The 17,868-nt window shown below is 41.8% G+C and overlaps 1 protein-coding gene across 3 annotated transcripts in view; it reads right to left on the bottom strand.

Moving 5' to 3' along the window:
• The window catches only part of kmt2a (lysine (K)-specific methyltransferase 2A), a 147,532-nt gene that overhangs the window by 52,635 nt on the left and 77,029 nt on the right, over positions 1–17,868 (bottom strand). For 2 of the 3 annotated variants that reach the window (XM_078533047.1, XM_078533045.1), the window contains exons 9-16: positions 13,272–13,400; positions 12,019–12,132; positions 11,101–11,247; positions 9,488–9,583; positions 8,267–8,387; positions 5,425–5,538; positions 3,819–4,003; positions 137–307 (exon numbers count right to left, since the gene is read on the bottom strand). In XM_078533047.1, the coding sequence (XP_078389173.1) occupies positions 137–307; positions 3,819–4,003; positions 5,425–5,538; positions 8,267–8,387; positions 9,488–9,583; positions 11,101–11,247; positions 12,019–12,132; positions 13,272–13,400 (1,077 nt within the window). The remainder of the gene's footprint in view (positions 1–136; positions 308–3,818; positions 4,004–5,424; positions 5,539–8,266; positions 8,388–9,487; positions 9,584–11,100; positions 11,248–12,018; positions 12,133–13,271; positions 13,401–17,868) is intronic. The other variant, XM_078533046.1, reaches the window with a different exon arrangement.

Genomic DNA, 17,868 nt, shown 5'->3' on the forward strand with positions numbered 1-17,868 from the left:
AGAGAGAGTGACTCATGCCGCAGAGATTTCATGATGCTGAATTTACAGGTGGCCTGAGATTTTGCCTTGTGGGTTACCAGTTAATCAAAACATATTTCTACAAAATCTAGGTGGGCAAAATAAATGGCAACCTTACCACTGAGTGGTATCTCTCCTGCTCCATCTTCCTCTTTACACCTTCCAGATCAAGTGGTTGTTCATCCTGCTGGTTTACCTCTATAAGAACTGGAGGATCAGGACCTTCTGGTGAGCTGCGAGCTGAGACAGCTTCCTCCGTCTCTGGATCTAAATCAGGCGGTTTGGCTGCCTGGTAAGAGAGAAAGCAGGATTCAGCTACATCACTTCTCACACCTCCTGTCAGCCTCCTTAACTTTCAGTTTATGAAAACTTTAAATCTAGCTAACTAATTCAGGCAATTAAAGCAGTCATCTGCATTAACAACTGTGAACTCCTCAGCATAATCTAAATTCATAATCCATATCAAATGCTAGTAAATGACAGTAAAGGCAGATGTATGGAATTAAGTCGCAAATCAGCCTTGATATCACTGAATGCAGAACAGAATTGTGGAGCTAAATTGCCGGCTCCTATGTTCCAACACAGGCTGTTGCTTTCCAATTACTCATTGCAGACACTGCATTTTGTGCGCATTTTCACAGCCACCGTTTTACTTTTTGTAAAAAATTAGAAAACATGTGAAATCGATTAACCTCGCCAAACTATGCGACATTTTAATCCCCATGAGGTGGAAAACCAGTGATGCAGTGTTTTGGTGTATGAAGCTCAAAATCCATAATTACGTACTGTAAACTCCTAATCACTACCAGTAATATCTGAAACAAACACACCGGAATCAAGATAATTTCTTCGGGGACAAAGGGTCAAGCATTAAATGAAAAAGAACAAACCTGGCTTTCAGGTCCTCAGAACATCCCAGTGACAATCATATCATACAAATCACTTTTTTGACTTGTATCACTGTTGCAATGTAGATAAATACAGAATCTAAATTGCACAAAACAAGATCTCACAAATAGCAATGAGATAAATAACCAATTAATCAAGAAAGGAGTACTGGCCAGGACAGTGGGAACCGCCCACCCGCTCTGATTCAAATAGTGCCATGGAATCTTTTACATCTATCTGAACAGGCAGATAGGGCCTCAGTTTAATCTTTTGTCCAAAAGATGATACCTCCACCAGCGCAATCTAGATCAGCTGTTCAATTTTTGGAGTGAGTCTTGAATGCACAAACTTCAATCTCAAGAAACAAAAAAGCTGCCAACTGATCCAAGCCAACACAGACAGACCCAGGAAGGACCCAGACTTTATCCTCAGTCTGTGCTAATATCAGGCAAGAGGCTGGGTTTTACTACAAGTAGTCTTGTACATCTCCATAAGGAGAGAAAAAAAATCACAGTTGCATTTCTGTCCCTGAATAATATCCAGTTATTTCTGTTGTAATGCGCATGCGGACTTGGACATTCTCCACATTAAATACGTACAAATACTCAATGACTAGGGGCAGAATTTTCCGGTCCCGTCACGGTGGGGGTGGGGCTGGAAAATGCAGTGAGCCATTCAAAAGTCCATTGACTCAGGCAGGAGTGGAAGATCCCGTCAGCGGGAGGGGCTGGAAAATTCCAGCCTAGGTGTGCACCATGAATGGATGCTTGACAAGAGACAGCACAGTAGTGATCTGTGAAATTGTATACAGAAAATCATTATCTTCAAAGAGAAAACAACAAACTAAGTGATGGGTGGAGGGACAGGAAAATCAGACTTCAGATTCTTGGATATACTTTGTTAATTACAAAACGGTATTGCCAAACATCATGAAATCAGTCAACTCTCCACCAGGTTCATTCCATTGTGATGTTTTGCATAGAGAACCTAATGACACACAAAATCTGTTTTAAAAAATTGTCTTAAGTTAGGCTCCTTTTTTTAATGCATTAGATAAAAAAATCAAGAAACTTTTTTTTAGCATTCACTCTATCACTAGCTTAATTTATTTAATGTTTCGCTTTTACTCGACTATGAAATATGGGACATGTTATGTAATACTCAATGGGAGAACTACGCAACAGTTTGTTACAGTCATTAGCAGTGCCTTTATAGCAATTAATTCACATATTCTGATGTATTCCATAAGCTAACAAGGCTCATCTATTGAATAACAACAGAAAATACTGGAAAAACTCAGCAGGTCTAGCAGCATCTGTGGAGAGAAAGACACAGAGTTAATGCTTCGAGTCCGTATGACCCTTCCTCAGAGCTGAAGAGAAGTGGAATCTGTTGAATAGTCTGCTCAGTTCATTTAAGATGATATGCAATTTAGCTGTTAAAACAAAGGAGCCAGTTTTAACAATATTGTTAGTAGGTTATATTTGTATTTGTGGGCATTAGGAATGAGTTTTAGCTTTAAGTTAAGTTTGATTTGTGTTTCTGTATTTGTGTGTTAAGGAAAGGGGAAGTTGAGTTTTAATTTCATTTTAAAAGATGTCTGCATTTTAATGAAGGTTTTACAACTCTTGAAGGGAAGGTAAAGCAAACACAAGGTAGAAAAAAAAACTATGCTGTTGCCTAGAAGCCGTAGGCCCCAGAGACAGAAAAGTAGTTTTCAGTTTGATTACTGTTGGCCAGTGGGCTCCAAGGTTGAATGGGGTTACCAGCAGAAGCAGCATAAGAGAGGGACAGATAGCAAGTCCTTAAGTAAAGTTGGAAGCAGTGGCCAGCAGAAGCAGGACAGCAGAGGGAACTGCAAGGAGCAGGCTCCAAAAACCAAAGAAGAAAGTCCCCCAAACCAGGGAGTGGAACAGGAAAAGTTCCAAGAGGACAGTTAAGTTAAAGGGCAAGAACAGGAATCTGGAAAAGTCCCTGTTAAGTGAAGTTATGAGTGAGAAGCAGAGAAAGGCTCTAAGATTAAAGGGAGAAGCCGCAGGTCGCAGATTTAAAGCAAAAAAGGCTTCTGAGAAGCCAGAAGATCCAAGAAGACAGCCGAAGGTCTGTAACTCTTTACTATGGGCATGTGAAGCAGTGGTGTTCTGTTGGCACGGCTGAGTCAGAGGGCGCGAGTGCATGGAAGGAAGCTTGAATGCATGTGGCAATCGAAAGGAGAGTTCAAAGCCCTGGAGGTGGACCCTTGTAGAAGGCGTCTGAGAGAAAGCGTCAGTTTGGGAGAAGATTCCAAAGCGAATTCTTCGACAGTAGAGATTGGAAAGCCTCGTGTAAAAGACAAGAGTTCAGTGAGACCGGTTGGCTCACGGTGTGACAAGCGTCTGGGGGAAGTTGCAGCGAGATCCACAGCATCTGTTTGGGGTGGCATCTGTGACTCGGTTTCAGAGTGTGGTGTGTCTGACCCATTGGTCGCCTACTGGTTTACATGGAGTGCGTACTTACTGTGAACGATAATGAGTGTAAGATAGCTTTTGTAACTTGTGTTATCCTTATGAATCTGTATATATGTGTAAAGCTACAGTTGTGGGTGAAGGAGTATTGTAATATAATTCATCTTCTGTTGTGTAATAAATGTTTTATTCTTTTGTTAAAAGTTCATCAACTGACTCCTATGACTCTTCAGTAGCCACTCTCCACTTATCTAAACAAAAAAATAAAAGTTAGGGTCTGTCAAGTCAGGCTCCACCCTGGGATCTGACTTGCCCCGCAGTAATATCATTACTGGGATCATAACAATATTAACTGACATTTAACAATATGAATAGGAGTCACTGCATGAAGGCCACATGTCTGCATTCCCAACAATGTAAAATCAAAGCTTTGTTTGACACTGTGGTGAAGCAGTAGCTCAGACTCACCTGCCTGTAGCGTAACAAGTGGCTTGTAGTCCTTGAATTTAGCAGTGCAGTCAGGACTTGCTTTAAAGAGATTTGAAGTTCCTTGCCTAGCGCCAGCCGCCATTCTGCAGGATGTTGCTCTGTACAGTTTATACACGTGTATGCCACACTTTCTGGAAGATTTGACAAAATCTCGTACATCTCATCTGGAAGAAGATAAAAGCCAAGGTAAACATATCATGTCTGGGAAGCCGATATTTTCTGAGTTTGATGCAACAGCCTCTTCATACTTTTCAAGGAAATGATTTTAATCCTTCTATATATCATAAGCATATACACATGAAGACAGCAGTGTAAGGGAATGGGTGCAAGATACTGAAGAAGCTACCCACTACACTACAAAATGGGGGCTTTGCTGTTCTAATCTCCCTGTCAGCTGAATGAAGCAGACTCTAGTCAATCAGATCCATCATGTATTACAAATGTATCTTGTAACAGGACCTGTTTCATGCAACATGGCTGGGGCCTTGGATGCCTAAGGAAGCGAGCAGTGGGGGAGAGGGGAGCATAAAGCCACTTACAAAAAAAAAAGGGGCAAGTTCACATTAAAATAATAATGCTGCAGAGCAGAAAGGGATAGGATGAGATGGGTCTCATGCGTTGCAAGTTGAGTGCTGACTCAGCATCTACTCAAACCTGATCAGTAGAGTCACTAAATTGGTTCCTGTGCATGTATCATCCATGGCTGGGAGAAATGACAAAATGGTTGATGTGTAGAGCACCCCCCCCACCCCCAACCAAAAGATAGATTAGCTACATCTGTGAAACTACTTCCTCTCCTAATAATCATTATAGCTTTGTAAGCTGAGCTCCAATTAAAATCTGAAACATAACTATTGTTTTTTACTCCTTGAGAGAAAATCAGCTGTAAATATTTGAAGAAGAAATTCTATACAGGAACAGGAGGTCATTCAGCACCTCAAGCCTGTTCTAGCATTCAATTAGATCATGGCTGATCTATACCGTAACTCCACCTGTGTGTTTTGGTTCCATAACCGTTACCCAACAAGAATAAACCATGAGTTGCACAGAATTAAAGAATAGTAGTGGACAGTGGAAGTTAGAGCTACGAGGCGTGCAAAAAGGCAGAAATCAATACTGAGGAATAATCTCATGCAACTAACCCTGTTCAATTATGAGTTACATGCCTTCTGATTTTAAAAACTCATTCGCTTTGAAAGTGTATTTTTTTTAAAAAGCAGCAAAAAGCTGTTAGACCCCAACAAAAGCCAACATCCTCAAGACAAGAGCGGAGTAAATTGGACAGTGATGAGAAGGCAAGTATACAATATTTTTGATGGAAGACTGTTAGTATTGGAATAAAAATATTAGAGATAGTAACATCATAAGGGCCAGAATATAAGCTGGTTGGGGTCACATGAGAAATAAGCTAAACAGGAGCTCAAGGGACTAATGTTATGTAACAGATTATGCATTTATAATTTAGGTAATTAAACTAGAAGATCTGTACAAACAAAATCTGAACCAAACGACAACACGTCAACCAGCATCTCCTTAATGGGCTGTCATGTTTCAAATGCAGAACATATCCTGCATTTTAAAATACCTGACAAGCTTTCACACTTTGCATGAACCCAACGATCACATTTTCCACACTGCATCATCTTGCTCTCATAATCGTCATCATCGTAGCACTTGTCACACAGCGGGCAGAAGTTTCCTAAAAATAAACAACAATTTTCATCAACACAGCTGGTGTCCTTTCACAGTGTTCCTGATAATCCTCAGCACTGTTGACACATGTTTTGTATATCATTTTACTAAAATGGGCTGGTACTCTACTCCCCGACCTACTTAGATGCATACAATACCTTACAGCACACATATCAGAGGCTAATCAGCCAGGTGAACAGGTTATTGCATGGACCACTAACAGACTTAGGGCAAACACAATAACTGCAGTGTGGATTTTCATGGGCAAATGGAAGGGAAGTGCAGAATAAAAATCCCTAAATAAGTTTCATGTAATTAAATCAGGGGCAGCATATTCCCCCCGTTTTTGGGGGGGGTTGTGCGGGAGCAGGCGGGTTCCCGATCGGTGCCCCGATTGGGGGCATGACGCCATTTTACGTGGGTGGGCCAATTAAGATCCGCTCGTGACGTCCGCTCGGAAGCACCGTGCACTCCCTGTGCGGATGGGGGGCGAATTCCCTGAGCCAGGAGCGCACTTTCGCACAGATCTCCCCGCGGCAAAGTGCTGCCTCAGGGAGATCGGCTCAAGATTCAAAATTTCATCAAAGGCAGGAAAAAATATTCCTGACATGTCCCCTCATGTGACACTGTCACATGAGCTGGGATATGTCAATTTCCTTTATTCAGACATTTCATATACATTTTTAATACCCTCATGAAATCTCATCCTGCCCGTGGATGAGGTTTCATGTTTTTTCTGAAGGCCGCCTGGGCTGTTCGCCTGCCCACCAACCTTAAGGTTGGACGGGCAGGTCCATTAATCAATTTAATTATTTTCTTAATGGCCTTAATAGGCCTTTGACAGTTCAGCGGGTGCGCAGCCGATTTGGCTGTGCGCCCGCCGAACTGAAAATCTAAATGATGCACGCCTGACGTCACCCCGTGTCATTTTACACGTTGTCGAGCGGGCCCCACCCCCCCGCTCGCCAATCGGAAGATGCAGCCCCAGAACTTGACTTATTTAGCCATTGAAATCTGAGAATGGTGCAATATAGGGTTTATCAACCATGAACAGAATACACTTAGCGTTCTCTACCTATTCTGCTTTTCTGCTCACGTAACACTCGCCACAACTTCCCTCCTGATGAGCATCAATTTCTACAGTAATTATAATCACATAACAATTTAATCAGTGCACATGACTAAAACACAAACCGACGCCAATTTAATGGTAATCAACAAGGGCCTCCTCTAATTGCTCAAATGGTTTAGGCAATAAATATCTACTTTAAGCAACTGGCCCAAGTCGGTCTCAATCCTTAGTCTCTGCAGTTAGCTGAGCTCAGCAGACAACAATAGTGGCACAATAAGTGATCTCAACACACCTAGGCTGGGAAAGTCCTGGAGGTATTCTGTTTGCTGTCCATCCCATCTCAACATGGACTGCAGGGGTCCAAGGCAGTGGCTCACCACCCTTCTCAAGGGCAATTAGTGATGCGCAATAAATGCTGGTCTAGCAGGCGATGCCTACATCCCATAAACAAATAAATAAACTCCTCCCCCTCCCCCAGCAGGAGGTTCATGCACTGGGAAGGGCAGTATCAAATGTATCCATGATTCCATGATTCCTCTACCATGAGCAAAGCTCACAACTGAGGCTCACATATGGGCAAGGGACAGAAGAATGACCAGTGCATACTGAACCACACCCCAGAAAGGAACCAACATCAGGAAGGGAGGAGGAGAGAAGGGAAGAGTTAGTGTCTACATGGAATTCCTAAGCCTATTACTTCTGCCTCCTGTGGAACATTCTCCCAAACTGCATTAGCTGGATCTCTTTCTCCTTGTAGATAGAAATTCGAATGTTGAACACTGGTCATGTGGATACATCCAATTATGGGCAATATCTGGCACCCATTACAAGGTTACCAAGTTTCTCCTGCCATTTGAAGATCAACTTCAGGTCTCAGATGTCCTATTACATTCCCTTTCAGCTGTCACCTGCACATTTATCTATCTTGCTCATTTTTAATACAAGGTATTTCCTGTCCATCTCTCCTGTGAAACTGTGTGTCATACAAAAAAATGTAATGTACAAGGTGTTAATTTATTTCTTGTGTTTAATTGGATGCAGCTGGTTTGCATTAATTAGGGATTCACTTGGCTCTCATAAATAGGAACAAACTGGAAGGGGGTGGGGGGGTTGAGTTTAGGAGGTGCATGCTCGTAATGTGTATGAGAATAAATGCTTATCAAAGTGTAAAAGTTGGATCCTCTTTTATCCTTCACCACTAAGCTTTCTGAAACATAATTTAAGGTTCCCCAATTACCTAGAACCATAGAACAGTTACGGCGTAGAAAGAGGACATTCAGCCCATCATGTCTGTACCTTAAACGATACAAGAACTAGAATGTCTGTGACCACCCCCCAACAGACCTTGTTAACCACATTGTTAAAAAGGCTATGGTTCTAATCTGACTGAAAATTAAACTGTGATCTCAGCCAGCCTTTACCTGACAGCAGTTATGGCCTTAAAGGGATACAGCTTCACTTAGGAAGAAAATAATATATTGTGCATTACAGGGTATGATATCCCTAACCTCACGAAGCAGCATATCATCTGACTTACTGTGAGAAAATATTACAAAAGTCTGCATTTCATAGTTTAAGACATTTCCTAAACCCCTTAATTGCTGCCTTGTGATCACTCCTGGGTACCAATTATACTATGAACAAAATAAATCTGTGTGCTTACCTTTATCAAAGAGCTTTGCACATTCGTGGCACAATGAAAAATCATGTGACCACTGTGCATCCCAGCCTTTTCCCGGTGTTGTGGCTCCACAACTCTTACATCGTACACACTTTGTACAGATCTACAACAGAGGAGATCTTTATTAGAATACATTAAGGTGGCTTCAAATTAGAACAGAAAATCAAAGACAGTACAGCCACCATCTGAAAGAGACAGAAACAGATTCAGGAGCAAACTTCATTAGATTTCATTCTATTCTGATAAAGGGCCTAAACCAAAACATCGGTTCACCTTTCAAATCCTGATCGCTTGCTGTGCCTTTTAAACATTTTCTACTTTCAGTTCAGATTTCTAGTTATGTGCAATTTTTACACATGGGCCATGTATCCAGGTAGGAATGCTGATTATTCCTTTGTTAGACCCCAATTCTATCCTATCCTGGAATCAAATGGACAGTTCAAAGCATAACCTTTTACAACCTGACAGTTTTAACACTTCTCTGGGACCTGGAGACCCACAGTCTGCATCACCGCTGCCTTTGCCATTGCCTACAAGTGTGCATATCTTGCACCTTCTTCCCTGTAAGGCAACCTGGACCTTTAATCTTTTAACAGCCATTACCCAAACCTGTTGGCAGGCAGACTTTGGCAAAGGTCACATGACCCCCTTCATTTTACCCTAAATTAAAGACGCAGTCCCAAGACGAAACAATCTCATAAGCCTCATATTTGGAACAATATACACCCAGAGAGCTAAATTCATGATAAATGTTACAAGAGGTTATCTGTCTCCCTTCCTGTTCCCAGTCCAGCAGTGCAACAACAGAGGTCCCTTTCAGAGGGATCAGGCTGATTTAAACTCTCACAAAATCCAGAAAATACCAGAACCTATGAACTTAGTTCTGATGAAAGATCATCAACGTGAAACATTAACTGTTTCTCTCTCCACAGATGCTGCCAGACCCACCAAGCATTTCCAACATTTTCTGTTTTATAACTACATTAGTACATTGATTTAACTATGTGTATTTGACTAACATTGTGAAATATTGTCCAACAGTCATTTTATTTTACCAATATGTTTATTTTCTCCATTAATAGTTCCCTAAAGACAGGAAGAATGCTCTTAAAATAGGTGCAGAGGCGAGCAACAGAGACGATCCTTGGTATGAGGAATTTAAGCTAAATGAGCCACAGCTTTACATGAGAAAACAAAACTTACCCAGACTTTCTTTTTCTTGGTTGGTTTTGTAGGGTAGTTTGGTCCCAGGCACTCTGGGTGATAGCTGTTTCGGCACTTGCCACACTCGAGAAGCTGCTGTGTAAAAGAAAATGTTTTAAGAGATTGCATTTTACTTTACTTGATCAGTCTTCAACAAAGAAACTGATCATTATGGTTTTTTCACCTTCCTAAAGGAAATTCTCCTGAACACAGCAACAATTTCAATTCGATTCTAACCAGAAATCGGAACAGCAAATGCTTACGTTACACAAAGTCCTTCAACCCGTGAAAGAACAAAGACAAGCTAAGGTTTCAAGTGCAGACCCTTAATCAGAACTGACTGAGGGCAAAGGGATGATCTATTTAGCAGACTGGCCAAAACAAAAAGTGGGAAAAACAGATAAACATGAAGAATCAAAATAAATTATTTTTTAAAAAGACCATCTGGTGTTGTGGTGGTAGTACATTAATGCAGTGCATTATGGAGCATTAGGATATAAATCATTCCCTTCCTTCACATGCATGAGAGCAATTCCTCCTCACTAGCTCTTGTTCTATAGCTGGGCTATAAAGGGGAGACAAGGAGCAGAACAGAAGCTGCTCCTCAGGTGGACAGAAAAATCCTCGCATTTGACACGTCTAAGCCTCACCTCTTGGCAACTGCATCACAGGCAGCAAAAGCAGACTGAGGACACAGCTGACGTTCATGGCCAGTAAGACTTAAAAAGGTGAAGTAAACAGGTAACTTAAAAAGGGAAGAAAATATGTGTATTTTATAAAATGGCAAATATTAATTTTGAAAGAAATCATTTATATTCAAAACCTCCTTTTCTGTGACTGTCAATCTGACAGCAACAAACACTCCAAAGTACAGGTTTGAGAAGAGATGAAAATGCATCTTTACAAAGAAATACAAGCAACCACCAGAAGCAGACAAAAATGACTGATAGTTCTCCCAGGAGTATAGAAACATCGAAGTCTATTGGGAGTTAATCCACTCTGCAGACACATTACTCCTGTTACAAAACTCTCAGGTGGCATGCAGTTGGAAGATCTGAGGTAGAATTTGAAGTTTATTCCTACCCAGAGTTTTTTTTTAAATTAAAGTTATCCTCAAACCACATCTATTTCATTCTTGTATTCACTGACATGTACATGGGGGAGGGACTGGAGAAAGGAAAAACCTTAAAACGTATCAGGATTATATCAGGTAGCAATGAGAATCATACCAGCCGTATACCTCTTGGTTCTATGAGTTGTGGTCAATTCTGTTCATTTCACATTAATGTTGGATCATGAAACCATTGCTGATTGTTGTTAAAAACCCATCTGGTTCACTAATGGCCTTTAGGGAAGGAAATCTGCCATCCTTACCTGGTCTGGCCTACATGTGACTCCAGACCCACAGCAATGTGGTTGACTCTTAAAATGCCCTCTGAACAAGGGCAATTAGGGATGGGCGATAAATGTTGGCTTAGCCAGCGACGTCCACATCCCATGAATGAATGAAGGGGAGAAAAAAGCCCAAATATAAATTTTGCACCAGTATTGGGTGCAAACCCAAACTGTCCATTTGAAACATTCATACGCAGCTTACGCTCAAGTACCATTACCTTTGAGGATTTATTTTGTCGGCAACAGACGTGGCAGAACTTGCAGCGTCGACAACACCAGTTCTCCCACTGTTCCTCCAGGGGTCGCTCATTCTCCTCCAGGCAGAAGAGGTGGAAAGGCTCACAGCACACCTGACAGTAGATAAACTGCAAACGAAACGCAAAGGGAAACAAATCGGCAAACTGTACACGTGTTCTTGAAAGGGTAATAATTGTTCCCCTGAGTGTGTCAGATTTGTAACAATGTCACAATTCCTAATGTGCATGTGGCCAAATGTGTTTGTGTATGCAAACTGTTGTTCATATCTTCCCACCCCTCAAGGCTGCTCATAGCCATGTGGGAAACATTTTAGAGCCTGTCCATTGGCAGTAGGGAAGGTCCTGTATGTTTGATCAGCATATGTAGGGGGAAAAGGTTCAAGCCTTGTAATTAGGCAGCACCCAAGCCCAAGCAAAATGAACTTGCTACAGCACAATTCAGGAAGTGTGATCATTGCACAGTGCCCACAGAACACCAAACCCTCTTCCAGACAGTAACATCACCTGAAGCTTGTGTGCAGAACTTCAAACATGGAGTTGATCATTTTGCTGCAACAGGATCAATGCGACAATCATTAGGCTACAAGTCTTCAGTTATGGTTCTTCATCACAATTTTTTCCATGTTTTTCAATGCTCCCAGTAATTTTAAAGATCAAGTTCTGCTCTTATGTTCACGCATGCCTGCAAGCTCAATCTTGGATGGAGTTTAAGCTAATTTATTGAGTAAGCTGTGATCAGAATGCTCTAAAACTCAGCGCAGTATTGTGCTGTTCTTAAACAGAGAGATTTGTTTTCCCAATGCAATGAGTAACTTTTACTATTAAATGGAAGTCATCCTGAACTTAAGCAAGACCAAGATCTCAAGAGGGGAACCATACCTCGACATGCCCACTGCTGGCACAGAGGAAGCAGACCACTCTGGGAGTGATGGGTACAGAGGTCAGGATGCTAAGTCCACCCATCTCCCACACATTTTCCACATCGCAGTCCTCCTGCCAAAATCAGTAGAACGATATCAGAAGACAAAGAAACAGCAAAATACAGTTTATGTCAAGGGTGAGCAGCTTCAGTTAAAGCTTGCAGGTGTTAACTTTCATATTTGCTGACTTCAGTAGCCCCTTCCGAGTACCAAATGCACTCAACAGCTTTCTGAACCTGTTGCTTCTTATAGTGTATCCACTGGGAATATCACATCATAATGAACAGCCTCTCATAAGGAGAATATTGTGTATACTCTGCAGCAGGTTGGATCACACAAAAGACCTGATATGATGCCATGCAATCAGCAAGAACCAATTAGCAAGCTGAGAAGAACATCATACATTCAGAGAGATATCATTTTACAATGGGCAACAACCCGCTCTATCCCAATCGGGAGGGATTTCCTTGGAAGGACGGGCTTTTCCCCAATCAGCCACTGTAACTTCAGCAGAAACCCCAGGTAGCACTGCAGTAATGGGACTTCCGCTGAACTTCCACTGAAGTTACAGTGGCGGTGATGAGAATACCCAAAAACCCAGTTATTTTATTTTATGTATTTTTAAACTTTTGGGAGAAATACAGGCGTTAATTCACAATAAATAATGCACTGCCCCTCAGAGAGGTAGGCACAGGCTCAGTGTATGTTAAAGCATTGGACTCAGGGAGACAGCACATGGGTGAATTAAAAATTCCTACACAGTCACATTTGAGAACTCACCTAAACCACTGGTAGGAAAGTGGTAAGGGAGGAGTGGAGATGAGGGGTGGAATTAAAAAAATGAAAGGAAAGTAAACTGTAAAAACTCCATGAACTTCCCTTACAGGAATGGAATGCCGGTGCACAGTTGCCTGCCTGAATTCAAGAAAAAAATGTGTACTGTATGGATGATTAAAAATTATTTAACTCATTTTCTTTTACTCTGTTCAGCCTTGGCAATGCTCTGTAATCTTTGCTTTGGTTTCACAGCAACAGAGAGTGCAAAACAGAGCCACAAGGAGAGCAGTTGTCTGTCCATGAGGAATGGGGGAGGTTGGGGGCAGTGGGCAGAAAATAAATCAAAATTAATTCAATTATACCCTCCTTTTCCTAGAGCTAATTTTTCCTGTAGTTGGTGTGACAAATTAGCAGTCCCAGCATTTTTCTTTCTACCTTGAAATCCACTCTGATCCTGTGGACTCCATCTGCCAATGGTTTCTGTTTCCCACAACTGACATTCGTGAATGGGGTGAGCAGGTTCAGAGTACTGGGTTCAAACTTGCTGACAGCAACCACTTTATCCTAAAAACAAGAAACATGAAATCAATAAGGCTGTTCCTTGTTGAAACGTACTTGTCAGCCATTATACAAACAGTGCCTGTTCAAGCAACACTTTCCAAAAACAAAACATTTCTAAATGAGAGCATAGTATTTGGGATTAACTTTCACAATCATATTTCTGTTGGAAAGATGCGACATCATGGGTCTCCCTACAAGTTATTTTTTTGTCCAATGAATAAAATCACATCTTTTGATCTCTCTGCCCACTCACCCCCTGACCAATTTTTCCTGTCCTGGCTGAGAGGTGTGAGGCCACCTGCAGAGGTTCAGCTGCTCAGATTAGCTAACTCAAGATGGATTTTAGGAAATGTACTAGTGAATCTGTTGTCTGCATTGCTCAGTATTACAAATATTCAGTACCATCTACGGGAGTGATTGTGACATAAAACCAACATATTTGTTGGGATGGGGTGTGGGGAAGAGAAAATCCTAAGTGGACAGTAAGCAAAGAGTGCTTACTCTCTCTTACTCTCCAGTAATACTGCACTGGACACAGGAAGAACCCCATAACACTTTTGTTCACAGTTCGGCAGTCAGTGTGTGATTGTTTCAGAATAAATATTGGACAAAAACTTTCATGGCCGTAAAAACAGAATATCCACTTGAATGTACACCCTATAGACAATTCAGACCTGATCTCTGTCAGTGCTTTATGTTCCACTTGTGCCTATTGTCCACCACAGTAGATTAAGTGGGGTCAGAAGCTTCATCAGAGTTGGTGAGCAATAGGGATGTAACTTCATATTCTAGAGGAGGCAAGTTTCAAGCTGCTCAGTGCATTTAACCCAGTACCACTGAATGTTAAGACTGGGAATTTTCCTCAAGAACAATGGCATATAGCCTGTGGCTGTTCCATGTGTGTCTGCCCTCTACTCACAGCCTGTTCTGTAGTGAGATTTAACCAAAGTTGGCTTCAGTCCAGTTATGTGCTCTCTAAGAAAAGCAAAAGATATCCCAGTTTTTATTAAAATAGATCTATCTGCCTTAAGGCTTTATATTTCTTTTTTCTTCCCATTAAGAAGTGCCTGGTCTCCAAATGGTAAATGGTCAGAGGCGTGAATTAAACTGGGACTTCACAGTATGGGGAATTACAGGCACAAACCCATATAACATCAGTCTACAGTGCAGCATATAACAATGTTCCACAGAGAAGCTCTCAAGCAAAACACTGAATGAATAGTGGCTCTCAAGCAAAGAAAATTAGTGGATCATACTTCTGACAGTCTTAGGAGTGAACAGTACCTGTCAACTAAGTATACTAGCACTCACCAACAGTGTTTATGGCCTGGTATTAGCCCATCACCATTACTTAATTTATCAGGTATCGTGCATCTCGGTAATCACAAATCTGTAACCAACATGGTGGAAGCCACTTTCATTCATCAGACACAGCACAAACCAAGGATAAGTGCCTTGCCAATAGGGAAGAGGAATAATCAGATTTTACACCTCAAAGTCAAACTAGCCAACAGCCAGTCACAGCAGCAGTGTATCAGAGGTAAATTTCATCATGTGCCCATTCACATTCCCTGGAAAAGTAAACTTTAAACCCCTCTCTACCATGTCAGCTCAGTACTGGGGGTGATAACAAGCAGAGACTGAGACTGGGTTGGGGAAAATCAGTGATAACTCCCATCAACTGGTTAGAAAGCGTCACCTGCAAAAGACTAGGAGGGCATCACACCATATCATTCAGGGGATTATGGACTGCATTGAAATCTAAAGGGAGAGAAAGCTTACTCTTTATTTAATGGGAGAGGGAACAAAAAGGGTAAGCTAAAGTCTAATAAACGGATCCTTAAAATAAAAAGGAGAAACGATTCCGGTACTCACAGTAGCTTTACTCCTTGCAAAGAATAATCGCAGTTTAATAACTCATCTCTCCCTCGCTTCTAGTCTTTTTCCTGTGTCTCAATTATTTACATCCTTCTTTCTTTCTCCGCTCTGCATTTCTATCTCAGTTGAAATTTCATGACTTCTGTGCTGATTGTCTTTCTTATTCCTCTGATCAGTGTCCCTTGTTCTCATCTTTCTTCTGTCTCAGTTTTCTCCTCTTAACTTCCTTGCTTTGATTCTGCTCTCTTTCAGTCCTCCCTGAATAAAAACTTCACATGAAGCAGCCTGGCAGTCTAATGAGGTTTTGTATGAACATGCTGCAGCACAAAAGTGGTAGAACATGTATTCAAGCTCATCATCTCATACACAGTCCCTGATGACACCTGAGCCAAGCTGGTGGAGACACTAATCCTAAAGGAAGGAAGGAAGGTTGGAGAGCAAGTCAACCTGAGCCACACCTGCTTGCAGCCTGTCATTGCAGCACTGGAAGACACCTGAAAGGAACCTGCCCTGTCAGAATGGTGCTTTGTAAAAGGGATTTTATTTTAAAATTTACAAGTCAGTTCTTTTGGAATTACCCTGCCCCATTTTTCTTTTAAACAGCTGATTCATGGGTAGGGCAAAAAGCAGCCCATGAATAAGTCTCTTCAACCGTACCAAACCACTGTAGGAAAAACATGTTAGCATTATGTTTACAGATTGGGAAGATGTAAGAGTATTTATAGCACCCTGTTCCTTTAATAATAAACTCAAACCTCAGGAGCTCAGGCAGGAGGGACTGTGGACATATTAGTGATCGCTTGCTCATACTGTTACCCGAAATAGATGTAACCTACGCAAAAGATTTTGGTGTCCCTGCCTCTGAAACTAGAATGTGAAGAAACCAGACTGGGAAAGCACAATTAAGTCCAGCGCATGAATTGTATGCAGTAACTCTGACTGGAATTTTCTAGCCCCTCGTGCCAGCGGGATCCTCCGGTCCCGCTGATGTGAAAACGGAGATTCCAATGGCTCGCCAGCCCCACCACAGGGGTGGGGGGGTGGGGCTGGAAAATTCCAGCCTCTGTACCTGACTTCTGAGCATTGAAGCCCATCAAATGAACAAGAGTCACTGAAACCCTTATTGCACAGTCCTTTCCATCACATGTATATTTTTTGGGCCATCTCTGTGCCCTGCACCTGAAAAGTCTTCAGCATTTTTCCAGTAATGAAAGAAAGACAAGGTTTTACTCAACAGGAGAATTAGAAGATTGGCTTTTCAGTCTGCTAAAAATAACTATATTATAGAGTAAATTTTATGAAATCACGCTCTGGTGGGGAGGCAGGCCCAATGGGAGAGCATATTGAGAAATTGTAGGTCTGGCTTCCCACTCGTTATTAGAAAAAAAACCATGGGGAATAACACTGCAATTTTTTGATATGCTCTCTCAAGGCTTGGTTCTGGGGAAACACATTTGTAAAATTAGTCCTTACATAAAAGTCATCTAACATTGGATTATACTTCTAAGCTAGCCTCAGCTACCCACATAGGTAAAGGTGCTTATTAGCGCAGGACGAAAACATTCAGACCTAGATTGTGCTGTGTCAACCGGTCTCAGCCAGGGCATGCGTTGGGGGTGCTACAGCTGGTCTCAGTACTCTTAGGCTACAGAAGTGGAAGAAAATCAAAGGGGATCCTGTCTGTGATGATTGCTATATTCAAACAGTTAATGGCACTCACTGTCTGGGGTTAAAATGCACAATTGGCAATGTACTGAAGACTGCCAGCCTAGTGGAGTTGTACCTGCACGAGTCAGCAGAGATAATTTCCCTTTCAAACCATAAATTTTCTACATGAGCCAAAAGATCGCACAACACTGACACTAGACACTCTCCACTCCCAGATTCTGCAATGTGGCTTGGGCTAAGGAAGACACCAGGAAGAGGCCCGATGCTTTCTCTCAAGTATTCAAAGAATCATAGAAAGTTTACAACACAGAAAGAGGTCACTTGATCTATCATATCTGCGCCAGCCGAAAAACGATCCACCCAGCCTAATCTCACTTTCCAGCATTTAGTCCATAGCCCTGCAGGTTACAGCACTTCAGGTGCATGTTCAGACACCGTTTAAATGAGTTTAGGCTTCCTGCCTCTACTAACCTTTCAGGCAGAGAGTTCCAGACCCCTACAACTCTATGGGTGATTTTTTTTTTCTCATCTCCCCTCTAATCCTTCTATCAATCACTTTAAATCTATGCTCCCTAGTCACTGATCAGTCTGCTATAGTATTGAGTGAAACTCCAAAGAAAGTTAACAATTGGCTTCTCGTGCATATTTTCTACTGAGTCATCATGGAACAATACTGAGATCTAGGTGTCATCTTTAGTCAGGGATCCATGTGTGGTAGGCCTAGATCTTAATTTTAAAAAAGTGGGGTCAGGATGAGAATTGACTAAGAGATAAGGGTGGGTAGCTGACTGGGTTTTACAATTTTAGGTTCCTGGGACAGAACTTTGCACAACAAAGTGCACACTGGAAATGCAGGTGCACAGTTTGGACATACCTAACTCGTGGCCCTACTTGGTTATCTGTATTTATTTTAACAGGGAGAAAG

Source organism: Cetorhinus maximus, chromosome 2 (genome assembly GCF_964194155.1).
Source record: "Cetorhinus maximus chromosome 2, sCetMax3.hap1.1, whole genome shotgun sequence".
Lineage (NCBI taxonomy): Eukaryota > Metazoa > Chordata > Chondrichthyes > Lamniformes > Cetorhinidae > Cetorhinus > Cetorhinus maximus.